The following is a 17,839-nucleotide window of genomic DNA, read 5'->3' as shown; positions in this document are numbered from 1 at the left end:
AGGTGGATGAATTATTTTGGCAAATGAGAAATGCTAACTAACATGGATGTAAACAAATTTGTGCATATAATTTGAGAGAAATAAGCTTTTTGTGCATATGGAACATTTATGGGATATTTTATTTCAGCTCATGAAACATGGGACCAGCACTTTACATATTGCATTTATATTTTTGTGCAGTATAAGCATCTGCTGACGTGGGCATGTTTTCAATGTAGACTCCTTTTGTCATACAGTATTCCATATAAGGCATCCAGACTTTATGAAAGTTACTCTTAAAATCTGGTAATAAATCAAATCTAGTGATCCATAACTTGACATTGTGGGAGGATGGCCAACCTTTCAATTAATGGCACCCGATTTCTTAGCTGCTATAAATGGTAGGTCACACAGTTTCTTCTGATAAGTCTCCAGTATCAACATTTTCATCAACATGCCTTCACAAGGGCATAACATATGCAAATATGTCCCCTTTTGTGTTTTACACTTCTAGCTGAGGAATTACATTTCTGAGTTGCGTGATATTCAGTTTCACTGGCTTATAGTGTGTTCTATGGATGGTCTTAAACCACACATTTATGTCTGATTATATGAACACGACTGGATACAGATCTGTTAGAATGCCCATTCAGCATCAGTAGCGTCTCACAGTTTGTTTTATCGGGAAAAGCCTCTATCAACCCTTGATACAGTTTGGAAATCAACTGTAGAGGTTTGTCAGACTGCCTTAAAATAGTTAATCTTTGAAGCTTCTGGCTTTTCCAGTGTTTGCTACATAGAGAATAGTGTTGCATCTGCAAAAGATCACCTCAGCACCATCACAGACTGGTCTTCCCCGGCTGAGACCCCTGTCACCATCTGATCCTGCTCAGATGAGACAAAGAGTTACCTCGATGTACATTTCTACATTATATTATCCAATAATAGAAGCAATAGTTTTATCATGGAAATTACTAGTAATTTAAGATGGAACTTTGTATCCATTCACTGGTTGATATAATATAACAATTCACCTGAACTCTAAACTGGTCTTCCCTGGCTGTCTTACCCTGCTGGGACACTGTGACCATCTGATCCTGCTAAGACATGATGAGCATAGTGTTGTGTACTGACTGCACCATGACAGCCTGTACAGCTGTTATACCGTGTCAGTATGGAAAAAAGTAGGGAATTAGTTTGGGAATCTGACCGCTCAATAACGTTAGATTGCTATACTGACTAATAAAAACTGGCGTTTCAAAAAATGTCACAATATCAGTATTCAATTGGCTGCTGGTTTCATTTGATTCAGGTCTAGTGTGATTGAGGCAAAAATAATAACTAAAGTCAGTGAGCTAGCTAACATTATCCAACTTTTCTCTAACTCCAAATGGTACATCAACTGGCAAAAACTAGCCGTGTTAATTTACTTCTGTTGAAACAAGACAAAACAGACTACAAACCATTTCCAGACACTACAGCTGTTAAATACTGCTACGGACAGATTGCTAGAGATGAACTGGATGTGGTAGCTACTAGCTAGCTAGTTCATTCACTTCAGGCAGAACTTCAGTCGAGAGGGGATGAGACATGTAATGCTTGAGCTTACATTACATGAGTTACATTAAGTCAGCACTGGGAAGAAATACTTTTTGTCATGGTGACGTCCCTAACCAGTTTCCTTCCTGTCCTGCAGCTCAGTTCAGAAGGATGACTGCATCTTTGATGTGTCTGGGTAGTTTAATAAATAAATTATTAACTTGACCATGCTTAAAGAGATATTCAATGTCTGGTTTGTTATTGTTCTAATTCGGTACTTGACTGAGGGACCTTACTGATGTACGTATGGGGGACAGAGGAAGGTGAAGTCATTCAGAAATGATGTCAATCCCTATTATTTTAGAGATCATGTGATTTGTTAAGCCAAATTTTACTTCTGAACTAAATTTAGTCTTGCCTAAAAGGGGGTGAATACTTAAGCAATGGCTATTTTAGTTATACAATGTGTTAATATGTAAACATTTGTAAAAAAATATATCTTTTCACTTTGACATTATGGAGTATTTTGTGTAGATCAATGACATCAAAATGCAATTAAAGGGGCAATCAGCGGTTGCTACATCAATTTGACTTGTAAATTAATTATATGTTCCCATTGATTCTTTAAGAATATATGCCTTGTGCATAGTTCAACTGTCATACCCCATCAGAACCCAAAATATAAGCTTGTTTTACTCCAATGTTTGTAAACAAAGAAAATGTAAACAAACTATATAGCCTCAACATGGTTAAAACTATCATGTTGATATCATGGCCGGTCAATCCTTGCATCCATAGCTCTGTATAGGAATTTGAGAGTGACTACATTTCTACATTTCTTCATCCCTCATCTTTTTACCGAACCAGGGGTGGGGAGGCCTCTGTTATTGTTTCTACTGCCGAGTACCCCTTTACATTTCTATCCCACTTTGTAAGGCAACAACGTGAAAAAGTTAAACGGGTGGTAGACTTTCTATTGGCACTATATAGAAGATTTGGATAAAAGAAAGATCAAATAAGGTGTGTGAGCTTGTTGGTCACTCATGCATGCTTGTGGTCAGGCTACTCAGTAAGCATATTAGCAACAATACAGACCTATTACATCAGTAAATCAACGACCCTGCTTTTCTACCTGTCAATGATTGACCACTCTCATGCTGGGTCTGGGTGGGTGCTGTCTGGGTGGGTGCTGTCTGGCTGCTCTTTGGACCCGACTTGGCCTTTGGCGTGGATCAACAAAACATAAGAATAACCAATGAACCCCTCTTTTTTCAAACTAATATAGCAGTACAGTAGATTTATCATAAGATATACAAAGCAAAGTATTTTTTTTTAAATACAGCATTCAAAGGCAAATTACAGAAAAATGGTTAATTTCACAACTATATACCACCAGTGATTTATTTATTGAAAGTATGGTAATAGTATTTCCTTCATTTAATTCATCAGTGTACTGCAGTCTACAGTAGAATATCCCAAATTCCAATTTGAAATGCCATTCCTGAACAATGACCATATTAGGCAAAGGGCTTACGTAACGACGTTGACGAACACCGTGCCCGACTAACGCAACTTCCTTTCTACTCCGCACACTCAAGATGGCACCGGTACGTGAAAAGAGCTCGACAGAAAAACCCTTCTTATCATTGTTAATTTCACTTTATTTAACAAAATGTGCACAACTTTACATTATAAATCAATATATATTTCTGGGGTTATGTGATTAAGTAAAGCAAGCGACTACTCGCCATTCATTAGGCAGCAAGGCTAAGCTAGCTAGGCTTGCATAAGGTTAGCTAGCTAGCAGTACACGTGTTCAGTTTCAAAGTTATCATTACTGTTAATCAGCGTTTGCCAAACTGTCTTGGGGACCCCAAAGGGGTGCACGTTATGGTTTAACACTACACAGGCACGTGAAGATGTTTTGAGTTGGTGGTGCTGATAAGTGATAATAATGCATTCTATCACCGGATTTGCCGAGTAGTATACAGTTAAGTGTTTATTTTTTTTAGAATTTAAACAATCGGGGGTTAATCTGAACAAGGTCCAGACGAATTTGGGCTTTTTAAAAACCCATTTCAAGCAATTCTAATTCATTTAGGCCTACATGACAGGAGACAATTTTTTTAATACTACACAAGAGTGGCTAATCTGACACTCAAACTACCTAGGCCCAGATTACCAAAAGCATTTTAGGCTAAATTAATTGTTAGAACCATAGGATCTTATAATTTTAAGATTAAAATTTAGCCTTAGAATGCTTTTGGGAATCTGGGCCATGGTCAAGACCTGGCCCAGGGCCAATAAAAAGGGAGACACAAATGAGTGTCACAGCTGTCTAAGGCACTGCAGTACCTGGTTCGAATCCAGGCTGCATAACATCCGGCCAGGATTGGGAGTCCCATAGGGTGGCACACAATTGGCTCAGTCATTAAAAATAACAACATTGGGAGGAAATAAATAGTATAGGCTACTAAATCAACTTTCCAGTGATACTGACTCGCCCAATGAAGATAGCATAAATATGCGTAGCCTTCTCACCATACCAGTGATGGTCTCAAGGTAGGCCTGAACTACTTTGAAAAAGCAGTGCGGTTTGTCAGTTGAGAAAAAAAATCTAACTTCAACTGGCAAATGTCTTTTCACCAGTTGTAATTTGCTTTCCAAACATATTTCCTGCGATTGTATTTTGAAAAGGCTTTATCTATTCACTGACAGCGTGATGAGAAGTACAAACCGCCGAACAAAAATGCCATTCAAGTCAGGACTGACAGCCATTTTGAGCATACCCATGACTTTACCAGGGTGAGGTTCCAAACCCTTCCCAGCTAGCACATCTGTTTCCTTGAAAGTTGTGGGGACATACGTTTTTGGTTTCCCATTGGTTCTGGGAACAAAGCCATACGTTTCCTGACCGTTTAAAATATATATTTTTTTAATGTTCGGATAACGGAAGTGAAAATGTAGCCAGTTTAGGGAATGTACATTTTTAGGTTGCAGGGAGGTCCTGAGACGGATTTCCTGGGAGGTTTTATTAATGTCAAGTTTTTGTCACGTTTTGATTATTTGAATCAGCTGTGTAGTGCTAGGGCTAAAACCACAATGTGCAGCCCTCGGTCCACCCCAGCACTGAGTTTGAGAAACGCTCTAAAGTAATTTCCGAGCATAGATTCAAGAGGTTTTCCCAATTTAAAATTTGTTTACTTTATAAGTATACTTTTGGCATCCTCTTTTCACTTGCAATGGCATAAATACATTTGATCTACCTTAGGATTGATGGTCAGTGTGAATTAGATCCACTGCCGTATAATAAAGGGAATTTGCTATTCTCATTCCACGGAGGGGCGAGTGTCTGCAGGATTTTGCTCCTCCCTTGTACTTAAGGTGGATTAAGGTCACCATTTAGTAAAGTGCTCCCCTCACCTGGTTGTCTTGGTCTTAATTGAAATGAAAACCCCAAAACCAGTAGACACTAGGCCCCCTGGAATGAGTTTGACCCCCCTGTATTACACTACTCTAGTCTAAGGAAAACTGAATCATGTTGGCTTAATCCCTATTCTATCTGAGAGCCATGGTTTAGAATCAGGAGGAACATTAGATTGAGGAATGCCTGTCATGGCGATCAGAATCATTCCTGTCGTTTATATTTCTATGATCTGAATGCCGTGGTTGTTTTCCCTAGCTAAAGCAGAAGAAACAGACTGTGGTCAAGAGGACCAAGAGGGGGGTGTCCTGGAAGTTCACCCTGGACCTGACCCACCCTGTGGAGGACGGCATTTTGGACTCGGCCAACTTCGTAAGTTACCGGCCCTGCTTTGCCTGACACCACCTCCTCCTCATCATTAAGCAGGCTAGGGATATTATACTTTATTATTGTGTTGTGTTTGCCTAACTCTGTGTGTGGACTAGGGCTCCATTCCCTAGCTCAAACCCTAGGGTTCTCTTCCCTAGTGTCACTGTGCTCTGTCCAACAGGAAACATTCCTCAAAGAGAGGGTAAAGGTCAACGGCAAGACAGGAAATCTGGCGAATGTAATCGAGATCGCCCGCCTAAAGAACAAGATCAACGTCACGTCACAGAAGCAGTTCTCTAAGAGGTGGGCTGTTGGTGTCCGTAGTTTACTACTCAGCATGCCTTGTTAACCAGGAGTAGGTTTGAGAAACACCCTGGCCTCTACCCTTTAGGACAGATCTGAAGTGTTCTTCTCCCCTTCTTTGACGTCAAACTCATTATCCTCTCCCATTTGTCCACAGGTACCTGAAATACCTGACCAAGAAGTACCTGAAGAAGAACAACCTCCGTGATTGGTTGAGAGTCGTGGCGTCAGACAAGGAGACCTACGAGCTGAGATACTTCCAGATCAGCCAGGAAGAGGAGGAGTCAGACAATGACGAGTAGAACCAAGCTCCGCACACCTGCCCCAGCATGTAGAACTGGAGACTGGCCGGTCCCACACACGTGTCACCTGCGTGTCAGGGAAAGTCGTTTGAGAGACCTTTCTTTTTTTCAGTGGATGGACTGCAAACTTCAGTGTGTTTCATCATGAGCTGGAGTCTTGATAGGATAATAAATGAGATCAACAAAACAGTCATGGTGTGTTCTGCCCGTTTATTTTGTGGGTGCATGACTTTCAATGAAGTATGAGTTTGGGTGTGCAATAATTTTCACAGAATTTTTCAGATGACCATCACAGGTGTAATTCCCAGTATGTCCACATGATGTCACCAGGGGCTGAGTGTACTGTGTCCTGTTGTATTGTTATACCGTGTGCAAATCAGCACGGCTAACAGCAATGCTGGCTAAACCAGTACGGGATTATCATCCTGTAACCAGAGCATGAACCCTACTCCTATATGATCTTTACTATACCCCACCTCCAGTGTAGATACCCCAGGTGGCAGGTAGCCTAGTGGTTAGAGCGCTGGGCCAGTAACCAAAAGGTTGCTGGATCGAATCCCCGAGCTGACGAGGTAAAAATCTCGTTCTGGCCTTGTTAAACCAATTTGTCCATAACTGACTTGCCTAGTTAAAAAGAATAGTCTGCAGCCTTCAGTTCACTATAATCCAAACAAGTCTTTCTGACCAACTAACTGTTTAGTGGTCTGGGCTGAGTCAGTGTTTTTACTCTGTTATTGTCTGCCTAGTTTGAGTTTCCTTAATCTTATATAATCTTGGCTGATGTCAGAATGCTAGTGAATGTTTTATATTCCCAGGTTTTGTTTTCCCTTTCATCTGTGTGGGTGTCCTTCAGTACAAACCGTTCCTCAACGTAGCAAACGTTCAAACGAACTGAAAGCACCCCTGGTTTATTAGGTGTGTCTTGAGTGTGTGTGGATGCATGGGTGTCTCTGGGTTTGTTCTCACTCTCTAATCAACTCTCATCTGCAGTGGATAAAACACCGCCCATTTCACCATGAATGACCCTGCAACTGCACAGTAGTGTATGTTTTCCTGTCTTTGTCCATGTCTGTGTGTGTGCTTCTACTGACTCTGTGTGTCTGCTTTATATTGCAGGGAACTGTGTATGTTATTAGCCCTGAGACTGATTAGTCAGGCTGCAGGTAGGTAACCTGACCTGTTCTGTCAGATGAAAAGCAGATTACAGCAACGATACAATACTGGAGTAGCTATAAAACTGTCCTCAGACCATACCTAGCCCTATACCCCAGCCCACATGATCCTAAACCCATTATACCCCAGCCCGCCCACATGATCCTAAACCCATTATACCCCAGCCCACATGATCCTAAACCCATTATACCCCAGCCCACATGATCCTAAACCCATTATACCCCAGCCCACATGATCCTAAACCCATTATACCCCAGCCCACATGATCCTAAACCCATTATACCCCAGCCCACATGATCCTAAACCCATTATACCCCAGCCCACATGATCCTAAACCCATTATACCCCAGCCCGCCCACATGATCCTAAACCCATTATACCCCAGCCCACATGATCCTAAACCCATTATACCCCAGCCTGCCCACATGATCCTAAACCCATTATACCCCAGCCCACATGATCCTAAACCCATTATACCCCAGCCCCCACATGATCCTAAACCCATTATACCCCAGCCCGCCCACATGATCCTAAACCCATTATACCCCAGCCCACATGATCCTAAACCCATTATACCCCAGCCTGCCCACATGATCCTAAACCCATTATACCCCAGCCCACATGATCCTAAACCCATTATACCCCAGCCCACATGATCCTAAACCCATTATACCCCAGCCCGCCCACATGATCCTAAACCCATTATACCCCAGCCCACATGATCCTAAACCCATTATACCCCAGCCCACATGATCCTAAACCCATTATACCCCAGCCCACATGATCCTAAACAAATTATACCCCAGCCCACATGATCCTAAACCCATTATACCCCAGCCCACATGATCCTAAACCCATTATACCCCAGCCCACATGATCCTAAACCCATTATACCCCAGCCCGCCCACATGATCCTAAACCCATTATACCCCAGCCCACATGATCCTAAACCCATTATACCCCAGCCCACATGATCCTAAACCCATTATACCCCAGCCCACATGATCCTAAACCCATTATACCCCAGCCCTCAATGGTCAACACCACAAAAATAACCTGGAGAGGAGGATGATTAAGTATTTGCCCATCTCCAGCTTAAACTCCTCTCCTCCATCATCTCTGTTCCTTAGATCTCTCATCTCTGCTAACACCACATCCACTGCTGGGATCCCCTGGTTCCAGGCCTGTGGAATCTAATATGAGAGGGCTGTTGATTAAATGAGGCCAGTAGAAATCACATTTCTCGGGGTATAGTGGTGTAGTTAACCATTGACTGACTGAGTCTCTCCTCCCTATAGATAACACACACCTGCCTCATTCCCAGGTTTCATACGGTACAACTGGACACACACCACCCAGGCTGGCTCCTTGGTGATGAATAATAGACTTGACTCTGATCACATGGACTGGCTATTGAATAATTTACCCCCTTCTCTCCCTTCGACCTCCTCTTTCACCTCCTCCCAGTCCGGCCTTGGCTGCTCTCTCTTTCTCTGCAGTAAACATGGAACCGAGGTAAAGCCTCTGTATCTGCCCATTCTCCTGGGGAAAGCACCAAACGGGTGAGTGTTTATTCTGTGTCCTGTATGTGCATTCGTGTACATATGTGTTGAAAGACTAGAGATGTTCTGTGTTATTCACCTGTCTATTGTGGTCTCGCCTCTCACCTGTTCGTCAGTCACCTGTTTGTCAGTCACCTGTTTGTCAGTCACCTGTCTGTCAGTCACCTGTTCGTCAGTTACTTGTCCGTCAGTTACCTGTTCGTCAGTTACCTGTCTGTCAGTCACCTATTCGTCAGTCACCTGTTCGTCAGTTACTTGTCCGTCAGTTACCTGCTCGTCAGTTACCTGTCTGTCAGTCACCTGTCCGTCAGTCACCTGTTCGTCAGTTACTTGTCCGTCAGTTACCTGTTCGTCAGTTACCTGTTCGTCAGTTACCTGTCCGTCAGTCACCTGTCCGTCAGTCACCTGTCCGTCAGTCACCTGTCTGTCAGTCACCTGTCTGTCAGTCACCTGTCTGTCAGTCACCTGTCCGTCAGTCACCTGTCTGTCAGTCACCTGTCTGTCAGTCACCTGTCCGTCAGTCACCTGTCCGTCAGTCACCTGTCAGTCAGTCACCTGTCTGTCAGTCACCTGTCCGTCAGTCACCTGTCTGTCAGTCACCTGTCTGTCAGTCACCTGTCCGTCAGTCACTTGTTTGTCAGTCACCTGTCTGTCAGTCACTTGTTTGTCAGTCACCTGTCTGTCAGTCACCTGTCCGTCAGTCACGTGTCAGTATGTCACCTGTCCATCAGTCACCTGTCCGCCAGTCACATGTCAGTATGTCACCTGTCCATCAGTCACCTGTCCGTCAGTCACATGTCAGTATGTCACCTGTCCATCAGTCACCTGTCCGTCAGTCACATGTCAGTATGTCACCTGTCCATCAGTCACCTGTCCGTCAGTCACTTGTCTGTCAGTCACCTGTCTGTCAGTCACCTGTCCATCAGTCACCTGTCCATCAGTCACCTGTCTGTCAGTCACCTGTCCGTCAGTCACCTGTCCGTCAGTCACCTGTGGGTTTTTTATCGTGAAGCTGCAGCCTACATATGGAAATCAGTTTTTTTATTCATATATCTAATTTCATTTTGTTCCTCAGGGAAATTGATCTTGTTTAAATCAGTAACTTAATGTTACTGTCAGTAGTGTAGGTTATAGATGTACACAGAGGGTAGTTTGTTGTCTGTCGGCTGAAGTTGGTGTAGTTCTCCACTGTGATGTGGGATCAGGTGCTGTCTGATAAATATTTTAGAGGGAGTCTCGCTCTAGTGAGAGAGGAGAAAAGGTGATGCCTTTATGTTCTAGTGTTACTTACAGGCGTACCTACAGGCATACATACCTACAGGCATATGTACCTACAGGCATATGTACCTACAGGCATACGTACCTACAGGCATATGTACTTACAGGCATATGTACCTACACGCATATACGTACCTACAGGCATACGTACCTACAGGCATATGTACCTACTATGCCTGTAGGTACGTTTGCCTGTAGGTACATATATGCCTGTAGGTACATATGCCTGTAAGTACATATGCCTGTAGGTACATATATACCTGTAGGTACATATATACCTGTAGGTACATATATGCCTGTAGGTACATATGCCTGTAGGTATGTATGCCTGTAGGTACGCCTGTAAGTAACACTAGAACATAAAGGCATCACCTTTTCTCCTCTCTCACTAGAGCGAGGGCATATATGTACCTACAAGACAGTAGTTTTGGAATTGTTAGTTAGATTACTTGTTGGTTATTACTGCATTGTCGGAACTAGAAGCACAAGCATTTCGCTACACTCGCATTAACATCTGCTAACCATGTGTATGTGACAAATAAAATTTGATTTGATTTGAGGCATATGTACCTACAGGCATACAAACCTACAGGCATACATACCTACAGGAATACGTACCTACAGGCTTACTTACAGGCATACATACCTACAGGCTTACCTACAGGCTTACCTACAGGCTTACTTACCTACAGGCGTATGTAGCTACAGGCTTACCTACAGGCTTACTTACCTACAGGCGTACCTACAGTACAGGCGTACCTACAGTACATGCGTACATACCTACAGGCGTACATACCTACAGGCTTACCTACAGTATTACCTACAGGCATACGTACCTACAGGCGTACATACCTACATTCTTACCTACAGGTGTACATACCTACAGGCTTACCTACAGGCATACGTACCTACATTCTTACCTACAGGCATACGTACCTACAGGCTTACCTACAGGCATACGTACCTACAGTATTACCTACAGGCATACGTACCTACATTCTTACCTACAGGCGTACCTACAGTATTAACTACAGGCATACGTACCTACATTCTTACCTACAGGCGTACCTACAGTATTAACTACAGGCATACGTACCTACATTCTTACCTACAGGCGTACCTACAGTATTAACTACAGGCATACGTATCTACAGGCATACGTACCTACAGGTTTACCTACAGGCTTAATGCTATCACCTGTGTTCAGCACTCACTGTCTGCCCGTCAATCTGTCTAACATTTACAACAACACGTTATTTTTCTGTCTTTACAGAGACCTCAGAGCAAACTCCAACTCCAGAACAGTGTGGACTGAAGCTGGCATGGATACTCTCTGACACAGAGACAGACAGAGAGAGAGACAGAGAGAGAGACAGAGAGACAGACAGAGAGAGAGACAGAGAGAGAGACACAGAGAGAGACAGAGAGAGAGAGAGAGAGACAGAGAGAGAGACAGAGAGACAGACAGAGAGAGAGACGGAGAGAGAGACAAATGAGAGGGAAATAGTGATAAAGGAATAGATTGGAGGAAACACACACACACACCCATCCCGTTCCCACCGCTATGGCAGAATGGCTGAGGCGTGTGTCCTGGGGAGATGCATGGTACAGCCTGTACTCCCGCCTGCTCAGGACCAAACCTGTGGGTAGGATGGGTCAGGGGTCAGAGGTCAGCGACGATATCACAGAGGTAGGGGGGCTGGCTAGGGTCCTGACGACAGCTGACCTGGTGTCGCTAGGGGTGGGGAGCTGCGTTGGCACAGGGATGTACGTGGTTGCCGGGCTGGTTGCTAAGGAGATGGCAGGGCCAGGAGTGATCCTGTCCTTCATCATCGCTGCTGTGGCTTCTATACTGTCAGGTCAGAGACACGCACATACACACACACACATACAGTGGGGCAAAAAAGTATTCAGTCAGCCACCAATTGTGCAAGTTCTCCCACTTAAAAAGATGAGAGACGCCTGTAATTTTCATCATAGGTACACTTCAACTATGACAGACAAAATGAGAAAAAAAATCCAGAAAATCTTATTGTAGGATTTTTAATGAATTTATTTGCAAATTATGGTGGAAAATAAGTATTTGGTCAATACTTTGTTATATACCCTTTGTTGGAAATGACAGAGGTCAAACGTTTTCTGTAAGTCTTTACAAGGTTTTCACACACTGTTGCTGGTATTTTGGCCCATTCCTCCATGCAGATCTCCTCTAGAGCAGTGATGTTTTGGGGCTGTTGCTGGGCAACACAGACTGTCAACTCCCTCCAAAGATTTTCTATGGGGTTGAGATCTAGAGACTGGCTAGGCCACTCCAGGACCTTGAAATACTTCTTACAAAGCCACTCCGTGTGTTTGGGATCGTTGTCATGCTGAAAGACCCAGCCACGTTTCATCTTCAATGCCCTTGCTGATGGAAGGAGGTTTTCACTCAAAATCTCACGATTCATGGCCCCAATCATTCTTTCCTTTACACGGATCAGTCTTCCTGGTCCCTTTGCAGAAAAACAGCCCCAAGCATGATGTTTCCACCCCCATGCTTCACAGTAGGTATGGTGTTCACAGTAGGTTTGGATGCAACTCAGCATTCTTTGTCCTCCAAACACGACGAGTTCAGTTTTTACCAAAAAGTTATATTTTGGTTTCATCTGACCATATGACATTCTCCCAGTCTTCTTCTGGTCATTCAAATGCTCTCTAGCAAACTTCAGACAGGCCTGGACATGTACTGGCTTAAGCAGGGGGACACGTCTGGCACTGCAGGATTTGAGTCCCTGGCGGCGTAGTGTGTTACTTACTGATGGTAGGCTTTGTTACTTTGGTCCCAGCTCTCTGCAGGTCATTCACTAGGTCCCCCCGTGTGGTTCTGGGATTTTTGCTCACCGTTCTTGTGATCATTTTGACCCCACGGGGTGAGATCTTGCGTGGAGCCCCAGATCGAGGGAGATTATCAGTGGTCTTGTATGTCTTCCATTTCCTAATAATTTCTCCCACAGTTGATTTCTTCAAACCAAGCTGCTTACCTATTGCAGATTCAGTCTTCCCAGCCTGGTGCAGGTCTACAATTTTGTTTCTGGTGTCCTTTGACAGCTCTTTGGTCTTGGCCATAGTGGAGTTTGGAGTGTGACTGTTTGAGGTTGTGGACAGGTGTCTTTTGAAATGATAACAAGTTCAAACAGGTGCCATTAATACAGGTAACGAGTGGAGGACAGAGGAGCCTCTTAAATAAGAAGTTACAGGTCTGTGAGAGCCAGAAATCTTGCTTGTTTGTAGGTGACAAAATACTTATTTTCCACCATAATTTGCAAATAAATTCATTAAAGATCCTACAATGTGGGCCTCCCGGGTGGCGCAGTGGTGAAGGGCACTGTACTGCAGCACCAGCTGTGCCACCAGAGACTCTGGGTTCGCGCCCAGGCTCTGTCGCAACTGGCCGTGACCGGGAGGTCCGTGGGGCGACGCACAATTGGCCCAGCGTCGTCCAGGTTAGGGAGGGCTTGGTCAGTAGGGATGTCCTTGACTCATCGTGCACCAGCTACTCCTGTGGCGGGCCAGGCGCAGTGCACGCTAACCAAGGTTGCCAGGTGCACGGTGTTTCCTCCGACACATTGGTGCGGCTGGCTTCCGGGTTGGATGCGCGCTGTGTTAAGAAGCAGTTGTGTATCGGAGGAAGCATGATTTTCAACCTTCGTCTCTCCCGAGCCATTACGGGAGTTGTAGCGATGAGACAAGATAGTAGCTACTAAAAACAATTGGATACCATGAAATTGGGGAGAAAAAGGGGTAAAATAAAAATGTATATATATATATATTTAAAAAATCCTACAATGTGATTTTCTGGATTTTTTCTCCCTCATTTTGTCTGTCATAGTTGAAGTGATGAAAATGATCAAAATTACAGGCCTCTCATATTTTTAAGTGGGAGAACTTGCACAATTGGTGGCTGACTAAATACTTTTTTGCCCCACTGTATATGTGTTTGTAGTAGTTTGACATGTATGTGTGTTTAACCTGGGTCAATTGTGTGTCTCTCTTCCAGGTGTATGTTATGCAGAGTTTGGCGTGCGTGTCCCTAAGACAACTGGGTCAGCCTACACCTACAGCTATGTCACAGTGGGGGAGTGTACGGCCTTTTTCATTGGCTGGAATCTGATCCTGGAGTACCTAATTGGTACTGCAGCCGGGGCGTCGGCTCTCAGCAGCATGTTTGACTCGCTGGCCAATCACAGCATCTCGAGCTACATGATAACACACCTGGGGACACTCAGAGGCCTGGGTGAGTGAGTGACTGTGTGTGTGTGTGTGTGTGTGTGTGTTTGTGTGCCTATAATCTCCCCTCCCCCCTGCAGGTAAAGGGGAGGAGTCGTACCCTGACGTCCTGGCCATGGCCATATCGCTGGTTGTCACGGTAATTGTGTCATTAGGGGTTCGTAACTCGGTAGGGTTGAATAACGTTCTGAACATGGTCAACCTGGTGGTGTGGTGCTTCCTGATCATCTCTGGACTCTTCTTTCTCTCCGCTGACAACTGGGAGGCGGGAAACTTCCTGCCCTACGGATGGTCTGGGGTAAGAGATACGCTCAGCTAAACCAAGACAAACACGAATACGCAGGCACACACACACAACAGCATTCACCGAGACACACACACACACAAACACATTAACCTCTCTCTGATGTGTGTGTACCAGGTGATGAAGGGAGCGGCCACTTGTTTCTATGCCTTCATAGGGTTTGACATCATCGCTACGACAGGAGAAGAAGCCAAGAGTCCCAACACCTCTATACCCTATGCTATTACTGCTAGTCTGATAACCTGCCTGACTGCATACGTCTCTGTGAGTACACGCACATCTCCCTCCTCTCTGCTGTTACTGCCTTCATTATTACGTGTGTGTGGTATTAATGTGTGTGTCCCTCCCTAGGTGTCTGTGGTCCTGACTCTGATGGTTCCTTATGACCTGATCGATGGTTCAGCTCCACTGATGGAGATGTTTGCAGTGCATGGGTTCCTGCCAGGGAAATACATAGTGGCTGTAGGGTCTATAGCTGGCCTCACTGTCAGTCTAATGGGCTCCCTGTTCCCCATGCCCAGGGTCATATACGCTATGGCTAGAGACGGACTGCTCTTCAGGTGAACAGCACATGCACACAGGCATGGACACACACACACACAGACTAATGTTATGAAGATGAATGTTCACTAAATGGTAGTAATGTGTGTTTATTCCTGTGTGTGTGTGCAGGTTCCTGGCCAACGTCTCTCCGTACACTCACACTCCAGCAGTAGCGTGTCTGGTGTCTGGTTGTCTGGCTGCTCTCATGTCTCTCCTTGTCTCCCTGCAAGATCTCATAGAGATGATGTCTATAGGAACGCTACTAGCTTACACCTTGGTCAGTGTGTGTGTCCTGCTGCTGCGCTACCAGCCCGACACAGACACACACAACTTCCTGCCTGGGGAGGAAGAGGAGGGGCCTAGGCAGAAAGAGGGCGTGATGGCGGAATGCGATGACGGAACTCTGCCCACCAACGATGACCAGATGTTGATTGGAGGAGCAGACTCATCGACCTTTGACCCTGACAGCTCTGGCTACCAATCGAGCGGTGTTGCAGGTGAACCTGGCAACTCTGGCAGCTTCCACACCGGCCCCTCCTCGCTGTTGAAGAGGGTTCTAGGTAGTCGTTACTCCACCCTCCGTGTTCGCCTGGGGATCCCTGACGCCTCGGCCCGTCCCACCCCGTCCTCCGGTCGCATGGTGACACGCTGCACCCTCCTCCTCTTCCTCCTCTCCTTCCTCCTCTGGGCCACTGTCATCTTCGGCGTGGAGCGAGGGACCGGAGCGGGCTCGGCCGTTTCAGGTATCGTAGCGACACTATTGGCGGGCAAAATAGCAACCATACTGGTGGTGATCGTGCGCCAGCCTGAGAGTGGGCGGATCCTGCCCTACATGGCGCCATGCGTGCCGTTTGTCCCCGCAGTGGCCATCTTGGTAAACTCCTACCTGATGCTGAAACTGTCGCCGCTCACCTGGGCACGCTTCGCTGTCTGGTGCACTCTGGGTTAGTTACACTGTCTCTAGTCACTTCCTTCATGTGGAGAAGAGAGCCTCCTCTCTCCCCCCTCTCTCACCTCTCTCCCTCTACCCTCCTCTCTCCCCCCTCTCTCACCTCTCTCTCTCTACCCTCCTCTCTCCCCGCTCTCCTCTCTCCCCCCTCTCCTCTCTCCCTCTACCCTCTCCCCCCTCTCTCCCTCTACCCTCCTCTCTCCTCTCTCCCCCCTCTCATATCTCCCCCTCCTCTCTCCCTCTACCCTCCTCCCTCCCCCCCTCTCCCTCTACCCTCCTCCTTCCCCCCCTCTCCCTCTACCCTCCTCTTACTCCCCTCTCTCCCCCCTCTCATATCTCCCCCTCCTTTCTCCCTCTACCCCCCTCTCTCCCTCTACCCTCCTCACTCCCCTCTCCCCCCTCCTCTCTCCCCCTTCTCTTACCCCACTCTGCCCCTCCTCCCCCCTCCCCTCTCCCCCCTCCCCTCTCCCCCTCCTCTCTCCCCTCCCCTCTACCCCTCCTCTCTCCCCCTCTCTCCCCCTATCTTTCCATCCATCTGCTCCATTCTTTCCTTCCTGTATCCTCTTTCTAGGTGTACTGATCTATGGTTGCTATGGGATGTGATATTATTATGGTCTGTCTCTCTAGGTGTACTGATCTACGGTTGCTATGGGATATGGAACAGCTCTTTGGAGATCAGCACCAGAGAGGAACAGGCTCACGCCAGCACCTACCAGCGCTATGATGACCACCTTGACGACACCTTCTCCCCTGACAATGACCTTGACCCCCAGGACAACCAGGAAGAGGGGCGCTACCAGGGCTGGTCAGCGGAGAAGGGCTACCACTACCAACAGCAAAACCAGGATCAGAACCAGGATCCGGAGGGTGACCAGTACCAAAACCACTATCAAGATGGCAATCAAGATGGCAACCAGGACCAGGATGGCTCCCAGTACCAGAACCAGTCAGGTTATCAGTCCGGCCCTCGGGGCTCCTCTATGGGATCCAGGGGAAGAACCAATCAGGGCTACACAGATCCACAGGAACCCGGGGGCTCCTCTTGTGATTGACAGCTGCAGTGGAACACACCTACTTCCTGTTTCACTGGGCACTAGAGGAGAGGAAGGGCAGAGGGCTCCTGAATCCCTCATCAAGCCCCACACCATAGGCACTTGAGTAGACCTGAGAGGACAGGAGAAGTGAGCTATATGGTAACCATTCCACCTGGTCTAACACTGCATTATAAACATACATACAACATGCTGTGTTTAAAATCAATCAATCTATCCGAGAGTGAATCAATTATACAGGAGCAAACATGCTCTTATACTACCTATTAGTCTGACTCCACTGGTGTGACATTGTACATGGGTGAGTTGGTTGGAAAACATTTAAGATTGTTTTGTTTTAAGAGTGTGATTGTTCAAAAAAGACAGTATTTATTGTTGAATCAGAGTGTGTAAATGTGTGCAGAAAGAGTGATCTGTGTTTTGCTGTTGTCTGATAAACTGTCAATAAAACAAATACATCTGAGAGAACACCTGTCTCTGTTCCCTTACTACACTAAAACACTAGAACACTAGAACACCAGAACACCAAAACACCAAAACACCAAAACAACAAAACACCAAAACAACAAAACACCAGAACACCAGAACACTAGAACACCAGAACACCAGAACACTAGAACACTAGAACACCAGAACACTAGAACACTAGAACACTAGAACACCAGAACACTAGAACACTAGAACACTAGAACACTAGAACACTAGAACACCTGTCTCTGTTCCCTTACTACACTAAAACACTAGAACACTAAAACACTAGAACACCAGAACACTAGTGGTGTAGAAGGAGGTTATG

General features: G+C 45.7%; 2 protein-coding genes across 2 annotated transcripts; both read left to right on the top strand.

Annotated features, from left to right (window-relative positions):
- The first annotated feature begins 3,013 nt into the window (after window positions 1-3,013).
- LOC139366936 (ribosomal protein L22-like 1) lies at window positions 3,014-6,109 on the top strand. Its single transcript, XM_071104697.1, has 4 exons — window positions 3,014-3,125; window positions 5,201-5,314; window positions 5,493-5,614; window positions 5,772-6,109. Exons 1-4 carry the CDS (start codon window positions 3,117-3,119, stop codon window positions 5,914-5,916), a joined length of 390 nt encoding a protein of 129 aa, XP_070960798.1. The 5' UTR covers window positions 3,014-3,116; the 3' UTR covers window positions 5,917-6,109.
- Window positions 6,110-11,475: 5,366 nt separating this feature from the next.
- LOC139366690 (probable cationic amino acid transporter) lies at window positions 11,476-17,132 on the top strand. Its single transcript, XM_071104373.1, has 7 exons — window positions 11,476-11,788; window positions 13,966-14,202; window positions 14,276-14,493; window positions 14,617-14,763; window positions 14,851-15,059; window positions 15,172-15,986; window positions 16,619-17,132. Exons 1-7 carry the CDS (start codon window positions 11,494-11,496, stop codon window positions 17,041-17,043), a joined length of 2,346 nt encoding a protein of 781 aa, XP_070960474.1. The 5' UTR covers window positions 11,476-11,493; the 3' UTR covers window positions 17,044-17,132.
- Window positions 17,133-17,839: the final 707 nt, after the last annotated feature.

The sequence above is a fragment of the Oncorhynchus clarkii genome, chromosome 15 (genome assembly GCF_045791955.1).
Source record: "Oncorhynchus clarkii lewisi isolate Uvic-CL-2024 chromosome 15, UVic_Ocla_1.0, whole genome shotgun sequence".
Taxonomy (NCBI): domain Eukaryota; kingdom Metazoa; phylum Chordata; class Actinopteri; order Salmoniformes; family Salmonidae; genus Oncorhynchus; species Oncorhynchus clarkii.
The sequence above is the reverse complement of the archived record's forward strand: the minus strand, read 5'-3'. Positions and strand labels throughout refer to the sequence as shown.